Source organism: Hakea prostrata, chromosome 2 (assembly GCF_041222555.1).
Source record: "Hakea prostrata isolate BN-2017 chromosome 2, UWA_Hpros_2, whole genome shotgun sequence".
Taxonomy (NCBI): domain Eukaryota; kingdom Viridiplantae; phylum Streptophyta; class Magnoliopsida; order Proteales; family Proteaceae; genus Hakea; species Hakea prostrata.
This window is the reverse complement of record NC_142601.1, coordinates 48,664,874-48,681,430: the sequence shown is the minus strand read 5'-3', so window position 1 is coordinate 48,681,430 and position 16,557 is coordinate 48,664,874. Positions and strand designations below refer to the sequence as shown.

Genomic DNA, 16,557 nt, shown 5'->3' with positions numbered 1-16,557 from the left:
CGAAAATGCCTGCCTTCTTAGAAGCTCACGTATGTAAAGGGCTTACCAATCATAAGATCCTGATACGTAAAGTTATTCCATTCTGTTTTTCTGTGTTTTTAATGAAAAAGTAAAAAACTTGAATTACGAATCAGATCATCCAGTTCATGTACAAAAAGTCTGAATACATCAAATTAATACAAAGCCACCATGAGAAACGTCAGAATTAAAGAAAAAAAACGAATTAAATCAATGCTAAGAGAGAGGGATCCCTGCAGATAAGATCCACTTAACGATCTTCACCAAATGAAAAGCCACCATAAACATCGACGTGGGAACGCTAACCATGACAAGAGCGAGCATTCCCAAAGCTATGCTTGGCCTGGTTTTCATGAGTTGGGTTTGAATAAAACCCAGAGCTTCACATACATCAGAATCGTAATACGGGTAATACTTCTTCTCCCACTCCATCCAATCCTCGGGTGCTTCTTCATTCACAATTTCCCTAATTCGCTTCCTCAACACCATCATGTTCTCATCCACAAGTTTTCCTGCACCATAATCATCTCTTCTCATTGCGGAAACCTTCACTACTGTATTTCTATTGCAGCGATGCAACAGTCCTATTTTCCGGCACCGGAGGTCGGGAAGAATCACGGAGGACGAAAGGCTCTGCATGGTTTGATTCATAGCTTTCAGATTATCAGATGATTTCTGGTTCCTCGTCGATCAGATTCAGTTCTATTGTATATTTATATACAAGGTTGTCTCATCGTACCTGATTGCGTATGTGAGGCGACATATGGGATATGAGACATGTGGGGAAAACCGGGTTTGGGTTTCCTTAAGCTGCAAGTAATTGGTGCAGGTGGAATCAGCTAATCGTAATGGAGGAACCTGAATTATCTCCGCGTTTTATCCAGCTAGCATGAGATGAGGTACGCTACCTCCCAATAAACCAGGAGTCTAGAACACGTTGCTTCTTTGGGTTGATAAAGGAAATCCACTTGCATCGTTGCTTGGCTTGATTGCCATCACTATCTATAATTATAATGCAAATAATATAATATACACATAGAACCGATTCTTATCCATTTGTTCACCAATAATATTTTAGGTGGGACCCAGGAGAAAGGTGAGGAAAGTGAAAGCGTATGTCTCAGGATTTTAGTTTGTAGGACCACTACCTCTGAACGAAGAGCTCATGTGTTTGATCCTTGTTAACAGCATATATATAATATCTTAAATTATTCTCTTTCACCTCTATTTTTATTTTTATTTTTTTTTGTTACAAAATAGGGTCAAAAGGCCTAAAAAAAGCAAAACAAATCAAACTAGAGCACAACTCTTGAGACAATTCTATCTAAGGATGTCTGTAATTCCTGCGGGGATCATTGAAAAAGACCAGATCATCTCTTCCAATTAGCCGCCTCTTAGACAACCAATCAGCAACCTTGTTATTTTGATGCCTCACATGACTAACATGGTCTCGAGAAGCATATAGGCTTCGAATTTCAGCAACTAATCTTCCCATCGATCCTTGCTCGTTAACTTCTGGGTCCAGTAATTATATGGCCTTCAGCAAGTTTGATTCTATTTGGAGTGGCCATATTCCCATATCCAACGCTACCTTTACCCCTTCTTTGATTGCTTGCATTTTCGCTTCTACTACATGGCATAGAAGAATCTTGATAGCAAATCCTCCTCTGAACAGGCCTTATTGATCCCGGATCACCCCAGCTAATTGAGTGTAGCATTCCTTCACTTTCACAACAACATCCGTGTTGCACTTAAAGTGTCTTAAACCATTCTCTTCTAGGGCATGTCCACCCTAAAACTTCAAACTCTTTACTTGGATCAAGAACATGGCTTCGGCATGTTGTCCAAGCTTCCTTATTGGCTTGATAAAATTTTTTGATAATGAGCACCCTCTCTCTTTTGAATGTACGGTGGCAAGTATCAAGATGTTCTTATCTTGAAACCGAAGTCTTTCTGTTATGCTTTTTATTTCAACTTCCTTGGGTGATGTTGGTCTTAAAAATTATTTGATTTGATTTTTGTAGATACTTAGATAAAATAAATGTTGAGTGAACTACAAATCTCAAATAATGGAGCCATTATTTAGAAAAATCTATTTCCTTGATGGATGAACAATTATTTAATTTGATTTTTGGACATACTTTGATAAAATAAAAGTTGAGTGAAGTACAAATCACAAATACTCGAGGCATTCTTTAGAAAATCTATTTCAGATTAAAGGAAGAAAAAACTTGCTTTCCCTACGTTATATAAATAACTTGAGAGATTACAATGAGTAAAATTAAAGGGGAAAAAATAAAAAAAATAGAAGATGAGAGATATTTTTTTTCTTTTAAGGAAAAAAGATGAGATGAATCTGATTCATCAAGTGTAACATTAGCATGTACATGAAAGTGGGAATACTGAATCCAACGAGTAGAAACATTCCAAGAGCCACGCTGGGTCTGGTGTTCATCAAGAGTAATTGCAACACGCCAACTCCTTTACAGATGCTGGAATCATAGATGGTGTAGTACTTCTTCTCCAACTCCATCCATTCCTTTGGAGGCTCATAATTCCTCTCCACCATCTTCATTTCATGAATTCTTCTTCTCAGTACTATCATATTCTCATCCACCAATCGTCCCCCAAAATCCCAGTCGCGAGCGTCTCTTTTTGCAGCACTGATTAAGACCTTCAACCGCCGCCGCCGGAAACCCATTTTCTGGTGCCGTAAACAGCATAAAGAAGAAGAAGAATAAGAAGAAGAAGATCGTGGAGGTAACGAAGGCGAACGTAGAGAGGAAGTAGTTTCCATAGCTCTGTTCAGGAAGTTCAAATCAGGAAGACGAGAGTGGTGAGAATGTAACTTTGTGTTGGGTATTTTGATCGATGTTTTGGATTTCTTGATTTCGTCTTTATAATCTATTGACGTGGGGCATGTCATGAGAGGAAAACGAGTCGGAGAAGTTCTAGAGAAAGAACCTGGGAAAGCCTGGATGGTTACAGTAGGCTAGAAGCCGTGTGGGGCGACCTCAACTTGCAAGTTGCAGCTGTTCCTTCACTTTGTTATGATTTTTAAAACGAGAATGGAAGGTTTCTTAATTCCTCGTACTTCCGACCATTGCCGGAATTAATTTAAAAAAACGACCAAATCGGATAACAATATTGGCTCAATTAAGAATCCAAACAAATGGTAGTGAAGGAATATTTAGTCATATAATTATCATTTTTGCCTATTTAAAATAAACAATCATTATATACTTTGTGTTCAGATGGTGATGATGAAAATCACTTAGTCCCTTCTTTTATTTTTTTTATAACTTGATGGGTCCCACTTAAATGTATAACATCATGGGTTAGGTAAGAAAATTTTTAGTGACTTAATTACAATAGGGAATGTTGAACAAGAGAGGGATTGAAGCTTTTGGGTTTTCACAAAAAATTTATTTATTTATTATTATTTTTTTAATGCTTGTTTCGTTGAAGTTTAAGCTTAGGTTAAAGGATTTTCTTCAAAAGCTTAAAGGTAGAAGAGTATAATTTTTTTTTAATGTTTGAGAGGTGGTGTGAACGGGGTTGAGATAACATTATATTATTATCATATTTTGTACTATTTTGGAGATTAAAATAGTGGGATCCCTTTCACTGGATGTAGCTAATTTCGAACATTTTGGATTAATAAACAAGATAAAAATATTGGGTGTTATTTTTCTTTCTCTTTTATTCTTGTGTTTGTTATTATTTATTTTGTGATTGTCCTCAACTTATTTGTACAAAATTTTTGGTTTATCTTGTTTTTGGGTGATTTGCCTAATTATCCTCTTCTTTGAATTAGGTATTGACCGGTTTCTACATACTTAATCTCTTCTTCTTTTTTCTCCAAACCAATTGTTCTTGTAATTTTAATCCTAGTTTTCTTAGTAATTTGCGAGCCTAATATTCATTGTCTATAATATTTTTTCAAATTCGGACTCTTTTAGAAATTTTCTTTTGAATGAAGAGGAATTACGGAATGCAGTATCCTCCATGGAAGACAAAGAAAAGGAAATAAAATTCAATGGTGAGGATTTAGCAAAAGACAAACCATCAAAGTAACTTATTTCACTTTGTTCTAGTGTAGAATTTTTATTGGATGAGAAGGAACTAGAGAAGGCAGAGCGAAAGCAAGCGAATAAGAAACTGGAAGAAACTTGTAAAAATCCTTGAAAATCTTGAGGAGATTCAAGCAAGTAGAGGAGCCACAACTAGAGACGTAAGTATATCTTCAAGAATATGTTTGGAGGGTCGTAGAATGAAAGAAGATAGAAAGATAGGATTTTCATTAGAAGAAATAAAAAAATAGAATGTACTTTTACTATTATGCCATCTTTCCAATGATCTTTTGTAAAAATAAATACAAGGAACCGCATAATCCACAATTGACTAAAAGTCTATTTTATGATAGATTATTTGAGTTTTTTTTAAGATGAAAATAAGATTTATTATAAATACCAAAGACACAAAAAAGATAGGGTAATTTTCACTTGGATCCCCTGAGGTTTGTCTTAGGTCAAATTTAGTCCAAAAAAGCCATGCTTTGCATATGCCTCCCCTGTAGTATTCAAAAAGGTCAATTAAGGACGGATAATCACTTTTGTGACTTAAATACCCTTACATCATTTAACCGTTAAGATTCCGCCACACATGCAACAAAAACCAATGGCTGTGAATGAACATGTGGGGTTAAAGTGCAAATATTAATATTTTAATTTGCATCATGAGATCTTCTAATTTTTCAAATTTACGATTTCAAACCCAAGTCGACCTTTCGTTCTCTCTGTCTCTTTCTTCTATTTTACTGTTTTTAATTTCTTTCTGCAAAACCCTTATTCTTTTTCTTGTTTCATCTTGAATCTTTTGGTTGTTCAGATCTGAGATTTTCTTAGATTCCACCTATTCCTTCTTCTTGAGTTAGAAAAGTAAATTTGAAAAATTAGAAGATCTCATTATCGTATTTTCCAATCTAGAACCCATAATATGATAGCTTGCTGTGAATTTAGAATTCTGAATTATAGAATTCGATTTCCTTTGCTTTCTTGGAAATCAACTTGTGAACCACTCACCAGATAAAAGGAGAGACAGAGAAAGGAAGACAAGGAAACTGAAATGGGAGGAGTGGTATTGTTTGTGGAGGATTCAATCTCCTTTTCTTCAATTTCTCAGTGTTGAATCTATCACGATGAAGAAGTTGGGAGCTTTTGTATATGCATTCTCTGTGTGCAAACTGAAAGTATCAAACCAAACAAACGGTCATGAATTTGAAGAAGAAACAAGAAGCCTTAAAATGAGATAAGAACAAATTCTCCACCTTCACGGTTCCAGAACAAGAAGGAAGCGGGACAAGATCCTATGCTTCGCTGCAAATAACTCGAAGGTTGCGCATCTGAAAGCGGAGAAATCTCAAAATTTTTTCTTTTGACAGAAAATCTCAGATCTGAAAAACCGAATGATTCAAAATGAAACAGGAAAAAGAATAAGGGTTTTGCAGAGAGAGACATTAAAAACAGTAAAATAGAAGAAAGAGACAGAGAGAACGAAAGGTCGACTGTGGGTTTGAAATCGTAAATTTGAAAAATTAGAAGATCTCATGATGTAAATTAAAATATTAATATTTGTACTTTAACCCCACATGTTCATTCACAGCCATTGATTTTTGTTGCATGTGTGGCGCAATCTTAACGGTTAAATGATGTAAGGGTATTTAAGTCACAAAAGTGATTATCCGTCCTTAACTGACCTTTTTGAATACCACAAGGGAGGCATATACAAAGTATGGTTTTTTTTTTGACTAAATTTGACATAAGACAAACCTCAGGGGTCCAAGTGAAAATTACCCAAAAAGATATGGGAAAATAAAAGTGAAAATCGATAGAAAAAAAGGCCTAATTTTTATCAATATGTTGACTTTATATTTCGTTTATTTCTAGCTATTTTTTTTAAGAAAATTTTCAAAATGTAGAAATTCAATTCTTCTTTCCTACACTCTGAAAAGAAATTTCTTTTTAAATTGAATACTTGTCAAGATTTTCTCTGTAGATTGAATATATGTCAAGATTTTGCTTGTACATTGTACATATGTTATGAATCTATCATCTAGGTTAAAATTTTTCTTCCCCAAGTGATTGAGAATTCAGGTTCCATTTTTTTTTTTTTTTAAGCTGAGGTTCATCCATGCCACTTGCATCTAAGTTGATTACATATCCATAGGGCGGAGACACTGTCTGTAAGGATCGAACCACACTATCTCTCCACTAAGAAGTATGAATCTCTACCACTTTACCAATCCTGCGTTGACGAAGCTCCTCTCTTGAGGATGTAATCAAAGTGTGTGCAAGTTGGTTCGTATAAACCTCATATACCACAAAAAAATAATAATAATAATACAAATTTTTCTACAAAGTAAAAAAAAATGTACATTGACAGTTTCCCTCAAAGCTTTGAGAGACTCTGTTGAAAAGAAATGATATTGATAAACATCTGCATCAAAGGATAAAAAGAATTAATACCTATAATTGAAAATCTTTTACCAAAATTAATTAACATCCAATCAAACCTCAATTGTTTGATCTGACGGCTCTCTATGCACCTTCTGCATTTTTTTTAGCAAATTAAACTCTGTTTCGCTGATTGAGTCTTTTATACGAATTGTCCATGTTACTCCTAGAAAACAGGATAAGAAGAAAAAGTATTTATGTATTTAATTTACATATTCTTTAGTGACATTTAATTACTAGAGTACTTGATTTTCTATTATCTATAGGTATGAATATAATAGAAGCTTGTACATTCTTGGGTTGTGCAAACATGGGGAGATCAACGTAACATGTAGATGCATGGTTATGGCTCTTATGGCTTGACCCAAAAACATCACGCTACCCCGTGGAAATTCCATCCAAGATAATGTTTTTTTTGGGTATAAAAAAATTTATTCATTTATTGGGAGAATCTAGGAGTACAACCTAGCTAGACCTAATATATCAAACAATAAAACCCAGAAGAGATGGGGGGAAGAGTTGATTGTTAAGAAAGCATCTTGGGTAAGAGCACTTTCCTTCGTGAGTGCATCTGCCACCATGTTAGTTTCACGATATATATGCCAAAAAGTGATGGATTCAAATGAAGCCTTTAAGTGTAGGATATGTGCTATTATTGGGAATACACTCTCAGGGAGCTTCATGTGGATGATGTTGCAAGATGCAAATGAGAGATTGATTGTCAGTCTTTACTTCAACCTTAGGCAGCTTAAAATCAAGAACCCACAATAATGCTTGTCTCATTGCCAAAGCTTCAATAGTGAGAATGTCCTAGACTTCAATTCCCCCACCAAAACAGAATAGCATACGGCTCAGTGGTCCCTTGCAATTCCTCCATAGACTGCAGCTCTTCGATCTTTAAAAAGGGATCCATAAACGTTCAATTTGAAACAAGGAGGAGTTGGACCTTCCCATTTAATTCGACTTCTATGAGAATTGAGTAGTTGCTCTTTATGAGCGTTCTGACTATAGAATTGAAGACTTCTCCAAATTTGAAACGTTATCTGTGATGGAGGAGTCTCTTGTAAATCAAATTGACTTGTATAAGCTTTTCATAGAAGCCATAACATTGTTAGATTTGCAGTCGCCACTTCAGTTGCTGACTCTTCGTGCCATTGATTTATCAAGAATATGACTTTCTCCACTAATGTCCCATTCCTAGCCATTATAGGAAAGTGTAAAGCCTCTCAAACGGCCTGTGCAAGAGAGCAGTATACAAAGATACAATCCGGAGTTGTTTGCTCTTCTCCACAATGAAGACAATTATTGGAGCACAAGCATCCTCTTCGGATCAATGGAAAGGCAGTTGGTAGCTTGTGGTGGAGTATCTTCCAAAGAAAATGATTGACTAGTGGTTGGAAGGGTACTTTGTCACACCCCACCCAGCCGGATCTCATCATATTTGAATACCCGTGGAGGTGATGCACCATAGGACCAAAGTTTTGTGATAACCCCATACAAGTATTCGATATAGCATGATCCAAGGACAAGAGAAATTTGAAATATTAAGTTTACAATCATCCATGTCTAATGCTAATCAAATAAATAGCAAAATTTGGAATAAGTGAATAGTTGTTTGCAGTGGAAAATGATTAAGTATCTTGATAGAAGATACCCTCGCTTCTCTCAAAAGATATCAATGTATAAATATAAAATAGTGTCACAAATGACACTAGAGAATCCCTAAGCATGGCGTGGTCTCTACTGGAACCCAGCTCCATAGGAGCGGTCCTGGCACCAGCACGATGCTTCATGTGCATCCACTTCCTCTCCAATAACTCCCTTAAGATAATCTCTCAATGACGGATCCTCCATTTGAATGGGGTCCTCATAACCTATAGAATAATTTTAAAAAAACATACATACATAAAGGAATGAGTTCCATAGAACTCAGTGAGGTCAACTCAACATTCATGTCATACATTTGTTCACAATTTCCATGTCACATATATAAAATGATTATGTAATAAATGACAATGATATGATAAATGCATGGTTATGATGTTATGCTCCCAATTCTATCATAAAGTTGCTATGGTAGACACGCTTTAAGTTAAACATCAATCTCCTCTAGGCAGTCTCAGTCACTCTCCCTCAACAAGATGCGTCTATTTGGTTCTCCGTGGTTGTTGGGTAAAGCCATGGTTGGGGTATAAGTCACCACTCTCTCACACCACCGTTTGGCATGAGATTTGACGTGTGTCAATGACAACTCTAGTCCCAATGCAAAGTCATACGGTCTCGCACTACATATGGTTTGGATATCTCCCTTCATGCCTAGTGCCTTTTTGGTTCAATAACCTTCCGACCTATGAATGGTATCCTCAACGAGAGGTGTTTGTTGGATCACATTCCTTAACCCAATGGTCATTGACATACAATGGACATGATGTTCTCTATGTCCTCTCATGGGTTGGTTACCGGTCTTGAACGCTTAAGAGCCCTTATCCATTATATGTAACTCTATCATTATTTGATGATAGTGGGCTTGCTTGACATCACAGGACCCAGCCACTGACATTAGGGGTTAACCGACTTCAATACCTCTAATGGAAGGGTAGTAGTGTTCATTGGGTCATCTAGCCCAACATTTATAGACAACTAACATTCATGTACCTATGTCTAAATGCACATTTACATAAGGTCACTAGAGTAATGGGTGGACCCACAACCCTAGATGGTAAATAGAAATAAGAAAAACAAGTCTCAAACCAATCCCATTCATTTTCATTCATTCTCTTTCAAGTCTCAAACCAATCCCATTCATTCTCATTCATTATCTTTCAGTCTCCTATTATCAACATAATATTCTAAAAGAAAGAAAATAATGACCCGTACATTCTTACCCTTCATTCATGCAAAGTCACACACAATCACATGATAATAATTCGAATTAAAGCAAGATATAAATAATGAAATTGAAATAACAATATTAAACATACAAGACATGGTTATTATATTCCTTACCTTTCAAATTGGTTTCGCTCTCCAAATCCCAAGATCACATTCAAGAGTAGATAATTATGTTCAAGATAATCATAATTACATAAGAGAAGGAGTAAGTATTAATTGGGGTTCAAAAGAAGTCCAATATTACACTTCCTAAACACAACCGGCTGGCCCGAGTCGGGATGGTTGGCCTTGATCGGCCCTGACCCTGATTGACCTAATTGGCCCTAATTGACCATGATTGACCCTGATTGGCATTGTTCTTGACCCTAGTTGGCCCTATCCCTAGCCCTAATTGGCCCTGTCCCTAGCCCTGACCCTGATTAACATTGTCTTTGGCCCTGATTGATCCTATCTTGGCCCTAGCCTTAATTGGTCATATCCTTAGACTTAAAATATCAAATGTGAATTTATATATAAAAATAATAATAATAATAATAAATAAATAAATACATAAAAGTATCACAAATAAACTAAAAATAAAATTCATACAAATATAAGATGATTCAAACTCATACAAAATGATAAAATACACAATAAGTTGATAGTGTTGCTTTAAACATAAATAAATTCAAACTCCATAATTCTATATTGAGCTATGAAAGTCTCCCATTGCTTTGGTGATAGAAATTGAAAACCTCTCCTATTGGTATCCTTATTCAACAAAAAAATTAAAGTAAATTGCACTGGCACCCCAAAATGGAGGCCTTAAAGCACTGACACCCCATTTTATGTTTAAAAAACACAGACACCCCAATTCAATAAACATATTAGTCCATTCTGTTAGTAAAACAGTTAACCCACTGTTAATTATTTTTTAATTCCAAAAATACCCTTACGTCTGAGAGAAGAAAAAAAAATCCATCCGACCTTCGTGGCTTTTTCCGGCGAAAACGATTTTCTGTTAGATGTCGCCGGAAAATCAGCCATTTTCCGGCAAATCAGCGAAAATGTTGAAATCTCGTTGGATCTCTGCCCTTTCCTTCAAATATCTGAGTTTATTCGATGTTTAGTTGAAGAAGAAGAAGAAAGAAACAGAAGAGCGCACAATGAAAATGCTCTTTGCTAGTCTGCAATAAGAAGAAACATAAAAAAATATCAGAATATATAACTAGCAGGGGTTCTGAACTAATAATGTAAGGCTTAGTCATTATGGGCAAAGAAACAATAGAAAGCAGGTAGCGAGAATTAAATATCTCACATCATCATCGTAGAACTTGCAGACTTCGCAGAAGTATTCACCCATATTGACACCACAGTTGGAACAGAGCTTAGAAACCTGAGATGTTAGAATATCCAAGAAACCAACTTGATGTCACGGAAAAACAGAATAAAAATAGAGAAACAAAATACAAGCCTAAATGCACCAGCACCTCACCTCGTGCTCAGTATCACAAACTGCACAAACAACCTGAAACGTCAAATTCAAGCACCATTCTCCGTCAGCAACAGAGCACCACCAACTTGCACTACCACTGCATATACCACGACCACCACACGCACGCAGCAGCACAGATACACTCAGAGAGAAAGAGAGTTGGATCAGAATCCCCTTCCCCTAATTCTATTCTCATTCACTTCTACTCGACATTTCTCTCCGCCAAACGACTGTGCCTTTGCAAAATCTCTCCCATTCTGGTTCTGATTTTTTGTGATTACCTTTTTTCTTTATTCTCTTTGTGCCATCGGAAGCAACAAGAGCTTTTCTTTGAGGGTCCTTGTAACGCTTTGTGTTCCTGCAGGGTTTATGGAGTGAGAGTAAGTCTGAAACAAAATCGGAATTCCAGTTGACTGGAACAGAGCAACATCGGATTTCCAGAACAAGGCTTCGTGTTCCTGCAGGGTTTATTCTTGTTGTTTCTCAGTTCAGAGTTTTCCAGAATATAAACATCGGATTTCTTTGCTTTTAGGGTTGAATCTTCAAATTTTTACAGGGATTCCGGGCGATCTCGTGGTGTTCATGGTCAACGTAAATGAGATAAGGAGAGGAGTGACCATCGGTTTCCTCGTAGTGACGTGTTTCACGACCCAATCTGGGTTCAAACAGTACCCACCAGCCGGCGGGAACTTGGGGTTGCGGTGGTCTTCCTCGTACACGGCAAGGATGACTCGCCGAGGATGACTTGCCGGATGCGAGGGATTTCCTCCTCTTCCTTCCTCTTCTCGTCTCTCAGAAATAGATTTCTTGAGAATAAGTCAAGGGTATAATAGTCTTTATAAATATATGACTAACCAAATAATAACCATTTTAACAGAATATGACTTATGTGTTTTTTAAACATAAAATGGGGTGTCAGTATTTTAAGGCCTCCATTTTGGGGTGCCAGTGCAATTTGCTCAAAAAATTAATATTCAAAACTTTGTTAACAAGTAAATCAATGATAATTTAGTATTGATAAATTTTTTTTTTTTTTGTAGTTAAAGAAAATGATATTTTAGTTACAAACATAGCTATATGTCCTTAATAAGTTTTTTTTTTTATTCCTAAAATGTCACATTGGAGGCAAAAGAATAATGCCAATATTAATGATGAGACGTTGGGGTGTAGTTTTGTTAGATATTAAGTCTCTATATACTAACTTTTATTATTTATCATATATTATCTCGCCTTAGTCCCAAAAAACAATCAATGATTTTTGGGAACTAAAAATGACTTAGTTCGAAAATAAAAGTTATCTTAAAAATAATATAAAAAGTGAACTCATAGTCTAATATGATCAAAATGGCTGAAGATCAAGAGACTTATAATTATGTCAATGTTAATATGAAGATTAATGTAAAAATTTAGTGCATGATCAATGTCAAATTAACATTAGGACTAGAGCCAAAATTAGGGTAAGGATCGGGCCAAAATCAGATGGATGCTTACTACATTGGTGATAAGATAATTTATTTTCATTAATTTAAAAAAAAAATATATGATAATGTTTTTAAAATTTTACACATGTCAAGTATTCACCCATGTGGATATGAATTAATTCATCTCCATATGGGTGTAGGGTCCAGATTCAATTCAAGCCAAAATCATGGGCCTAGATCAAGGCCAAGATTAGGGCCAATACCAAAGCTAGAATCAGGGTTAAGATCAGGGTCAAGATCAGGCTAAAATCATGGCCAAAATCAGGGGCCAAAATCAATGTTAAGATCATGGCCAAAATCAGGGATGGAATGTTATGGGTTGGGCGGGCCAAAAAGTAATCCCAAGCCCGCCTTTGGCCCTAACTTGCCTTTAAAGCCGAAATCTTTAGCCCAAACTCTATTCGAGCTCAAGGCGGATCAAGGCCACCAGGGCAAAACTTGCACCCGTACACATCTTAATTCCTACATTTGAATTGGGCCGTGAACTTGTCCAGGCCCGGATTTAACAGCCCAACCCAACACGGAGGTAATCCGGACCGCACGCCTCCGAGGATTGCAATTGTGCAATCATAAACCCTAGTTTTTCGCAGATGATAAAAACCTGATATTTAGGGTTTCTGCACTTGCCCGCCTTTCTATTACCACCCTTCTCCCTCAAGCGAGCAGCTCCAGTTGCTGAAGGAAGAGCAAGAGAGAGTTCCAGGGAGAAGACATGGCGGAAACTCTGGTTCTGAGAGGTACAATGAAGGGTCACTCTGACGTGGTGACCGCAATCGCCACTCCGATCGACAACCCGGACATGATCGTCTCTTCTTCCCGTGACAAATCAGTCCTCGTTTGGCATCTCACCAAGGACGACCAAACATACGGCGTTCCTCGTCGTCGTCTCACTGGTCACTCTCATTTCGTCCAAGACGTTGTCCTCTCGTCCGACGGTCAGTTCGCTCTTTCTGGTTCCTGGGATGGTGAGCTTCGACTATGGGATCTCAACACCGGCGCCACCACTCGCCGATTCGTTGGACACACTAAAGATGTTCTCTCCGTTGCCTTTTCCATCGATAACCGCCAGATTGTTTCGGCTTCCCGTGACCGCACAATCAAGCTCTGGAACACACTTGGTGAATGCAAATATACCATTCAGGACAACGACAGCCACACCAACTGGGTCAGTTGCGTGAGGTTCAGTCCCAATACGTTCCAGCCCACTATTGTTTCTGGATCTTGGGATCGGACTGTGAAGGTCTGGAACCTCACCAATTGTAAACTTCGCTGCACTTTGGCCGGTCACGGAGGATATGTCAACACGGTTGCTGTTTCACCTGATGGGTCTCTGTGTGCTAGCGGTGGGAAAGACGGTGTAACGTTGTTGTGGGACTTGGCTGAGGGGAAGAGGCTTTATTCGCTGGATGCTGGGGGTATTATTCATGCACTCTGTTTCAGTCCGAATAGGTATTGGCTTTGCGCTGCTACAGAGGAGAGTGTTAAGATTTGGGATCTGGAAAGCAAGAGCATCGTTCAGGACTTGAAACCTGAGGCACCTCCCAGCAAAAATCAGGTATATTTCGATCAGAGTCGTGTTTTATCAATTAGAATTACATGTTTTCTTATTTTCTGTATCTGTCAGGTACTTAATTTTGCTTTTTATGCATTTTCCATTTATTGCATATCAAGTCGATCTTAATGATTCTCAGACATTGTAGTGACCGGTGATTCAATGCATGACTACTTGGTTAATTCAAGTCTGAACGCCAGCTTGTTTAAATTATAGAAAGTCAATTCTTTTAATCCAGAACTGAACTTGGAACACCATTCGCATATTTAACATGGTTTATTCTACATGATCTTCAGGTTGTTAGTTAGGTACCGGTTGTTTTGTTCCGTCTCCTTTATTATTGTTGTTATAGCTATTTAGCATGTTTAATCAGTTGACAAAGACCCGTCTGGTGAAGTTTTAATGATTACTGGACTTTCATGTTGTCTTTTGGGAGTAAATATGGTTCTATTAGGAAAAACTCTTCCCACTGATACTTCTGTTGCGGCGCCATGTATTAATCCACAATTACTGTATATATTTTTTTCACTATGATCTAAATCATATCTGTCATATTTCTTCTTGTTTTAGCTGATACCTTTCTCAAAACCGTAAAATCATTATCATATGCGTCTTTTCCTCATTCTAACATTCATCTTCACTGATGGTTATTTTTTGGGGTTCCATTTTTGTGCACCTTTCTTTTTGAAGTGTTTTCTGGGCTTATGTTTCTGGTTATATTACTTTGAAGTCAAGTTGTGCTCAGGTTCAATTATACTTTTGTTTTCACTTTCCTGTACTTTGTAAATTGTCTAATTTCTCCAAATTCTGTGTCTCTGACATGTCCATTGTAACTATTCTGCTATTTGATTGGGAGCAGAGGTTTTTCTGGCTTAACTAATTTCTCTGATCATTTGCATCTCATTGGAAAATAATTACATGTTTGGTGGAATTTGCAATCTGCTGAGACTTTCCTACCACTGAATTGAATGCTGTTCTTATGTACAGTAAGTTTTATGTTTTCTTTACATGGGGAAAATTTAATGCATATAATTGGTTTGGATTGCTAAGATGTATTTCTTCTTTATATGTTCTGTGGTTGTGTAACTGAAGGATTTATGCTGGAGACGGCGTTTTCTCATTTACTGTTTCTTCTTGTTAATATTTTAGTTTAGCTGATACTGTCCTTGAATGTGACTTGGAACGTGGTGCTTTTTCTTTTTCTTTTTTTTTTTCTTTCTTTCTTTTGGGTGGAGCGGGTTTGGGGGATGTTTGTCATATTGTTGTAGATATCTGGGTCTAATCAAGTGGAGATTCTTATCAATTGATGCCCATTATGGATTGGGGGTAGTGTGTAAAGTGGTGGTTCATGGTGAGTAATGCTGAAACTGTGTGCTGTTATCAGAAGAATCACAAGTCATTCAAACAAGCAACCATGCTTATTTCTCAGAAATCTGAGTGCGTGATCATCTAATGTGGAATATTTGATTGAACATGGACTACTTGTTCTATGGTCATCGTAGTTGATGCCTGTACCTCACTCAGCATAGCATAATATAGCAGGACTACTTCTCTGTTTCTGGGATGTGGATGGGTTTTTGCTATAACGACACCTTCAGTATATCTGTATGGCTCAGCATTACTCGATTTCTCAATCGTTTGTTTGATTTATTTATTTATTCTGTGCAGATGTTGCATTGCACCAGTTTGAGTTGGAGCTCAGACGGAAGCACTTTGTTCACCGGATACACGGATGGTGCAATCAGGGTTTGGGGAATCGGTCGCTATTAGGAACTTTCATCAGCAGCAGCTTAAGATTATGGTGATCTCCGTTTTGATTCTGGCATGTCAGTTGTATTTTGGTTAGCCTTCAACGTGTAGCAAGGATCGTTTCTCATGTTGTTTCTTATGGATTTTGTTTGTTTTCTAGAAGAATCTTGGGCTCAATACTGGTCTGGTAGTGGATTCATGGCGATCAAGCCAGCCTTCTTATTTTGCATAATTATAATCAGAGAATTTTGTTATTTAGGGAATATATAGTCGATCAATTGTTCAACTTTAGCTATACTATCGTTCATGCATTGTGGTGGTGGGTGACATTTTTACCATTCTTGCTAGAAAGTCGAGGATTGTTTTATAGGCAGCTCTGCGTGGTAATCGAAGCCTAGGAATTTTTAAGCATCTAAATATGAACGCATTGTAGATAAATTTTAGGATTTGGAACAGAAGTGGGATCCCTACTGGAATGGACCCTTTGACTCTTTCAGGTGTACAACGGCTATAATTTCTGTTTGATGTGTAAATTTCAAATTGGTTGAAGGGATTGTATTTTAATACATTTTACTGAGTCTCTTTTTTGGGTGTATTCATACCACCAAATGTCACAGTGCTTGAATGTTTATTCGAAGAGCTTTGGACAGCATGGGAGAGGGATGACCTTCTTCCCATGAAGATGGAAGTTGAGGCATAACTTCTGTATATAGCAGGAGTTTTATCTCCTGGTTTACTGAGTAAAAATCTTTTGTTTCCTCTGCTCAAAAGAATTGTGTTATGCTGTAATTTAGAAGAAATTATGCAAGCTATTCTTTCTACATTAGCTGTTGAATTGAAATTTGACATAAATTTATGGTAATACTTACCAGAAAA

The 16,557-nt window shown here is 37.0% G+C and overlaps 3 protein-coding genes across 3 annotated transcripts; 1 reads left to right on the top strand and 2 right to left on the bottom strand.

Moving 5' to 3' along the window:
* Window positions 1–234: 234 nt before the first annotated feature.
* On the bottom strand, window positions 235–555 carry LOC149024609 (uncharacterized). The gene has a single exon (XM_089143502.1). It carries the CDS (start codon window positions 553–555, stop codon window positions 235–237), a length of 321 nt encoding a protein of 106 aa, XP_088999628.1.
* A 1,582-nt stretch (window positions 556–2,137) lies between these two features.
* Window positions 2,138–2,865, bottom strand: LOC149024608 (uncharacterized). The gene has a single exon (XM_089142970.1). The coding sequence runs from the start codon at window positions 2,813–2,815 to the stop codon at window positions 2,351–2,353; it is 465 nt and encodes a 154-aa protein (XP_088999096.1). The 5' UTR covers window positions 2,816–2,865; the 3' UTR covers window positions 2,138–2,350.
* A 10,127-nt stretch (window positions 2,866–12,992) lies between these two features.
* LOC149024607 (small ribosomal subunit protein RACK1) lies at window positions 12,993–16,225 on the top strand. The gene is made up of 2 exons (XM_089144831.1): window positions 12,993–13,935; window positions 15,601–16,225. Exons 1-2 carry the CDS (start codon window positions 13,093–13,095, stop codon window positions 15,700–15,702), a joined length of 945 nt encoding a protein of 314 aa, XP_089000957.1. The 5' UTR covers window positions 12,993–13,092; the 3' UTR covers window positions 15,703–16,225.
* Window positions 16,226–16,557: the final 332 nt, after the last annotated feature.

Excerpts from the sequence above, each read along its gene's own strand:
- LOC149024607 (XM_089144831.1), top strand. The coding sequence starts at position 13,093 with ATGGCGGAAACTCTGGTTCTGAGAGGTACAATGAAGGGTCACTCTGAC. Across the intron at positions 13,936-15,600 it reads CACCTCCCAGCAAAAATCAG|ATGTTGCATTGCACCAGTTT; the intron begins GTATATTTCGAT and ends TATTCTGTGCAG.
- LOC149024609 (XM_089143502.1), bottom strand. The coding sequence starts at position 555 with ATGAGAAGAGATGATTATGGTGCAGGAAAACTTGTGGATGAGAACATG.
- LOC149024608 (XM_089142970.1), bottom strand. The coding sequence starts at position 2,815 with ATGGAAACTACTTCCTCTCTACGTTCGCCTTCGTTACCTCCACGATCT.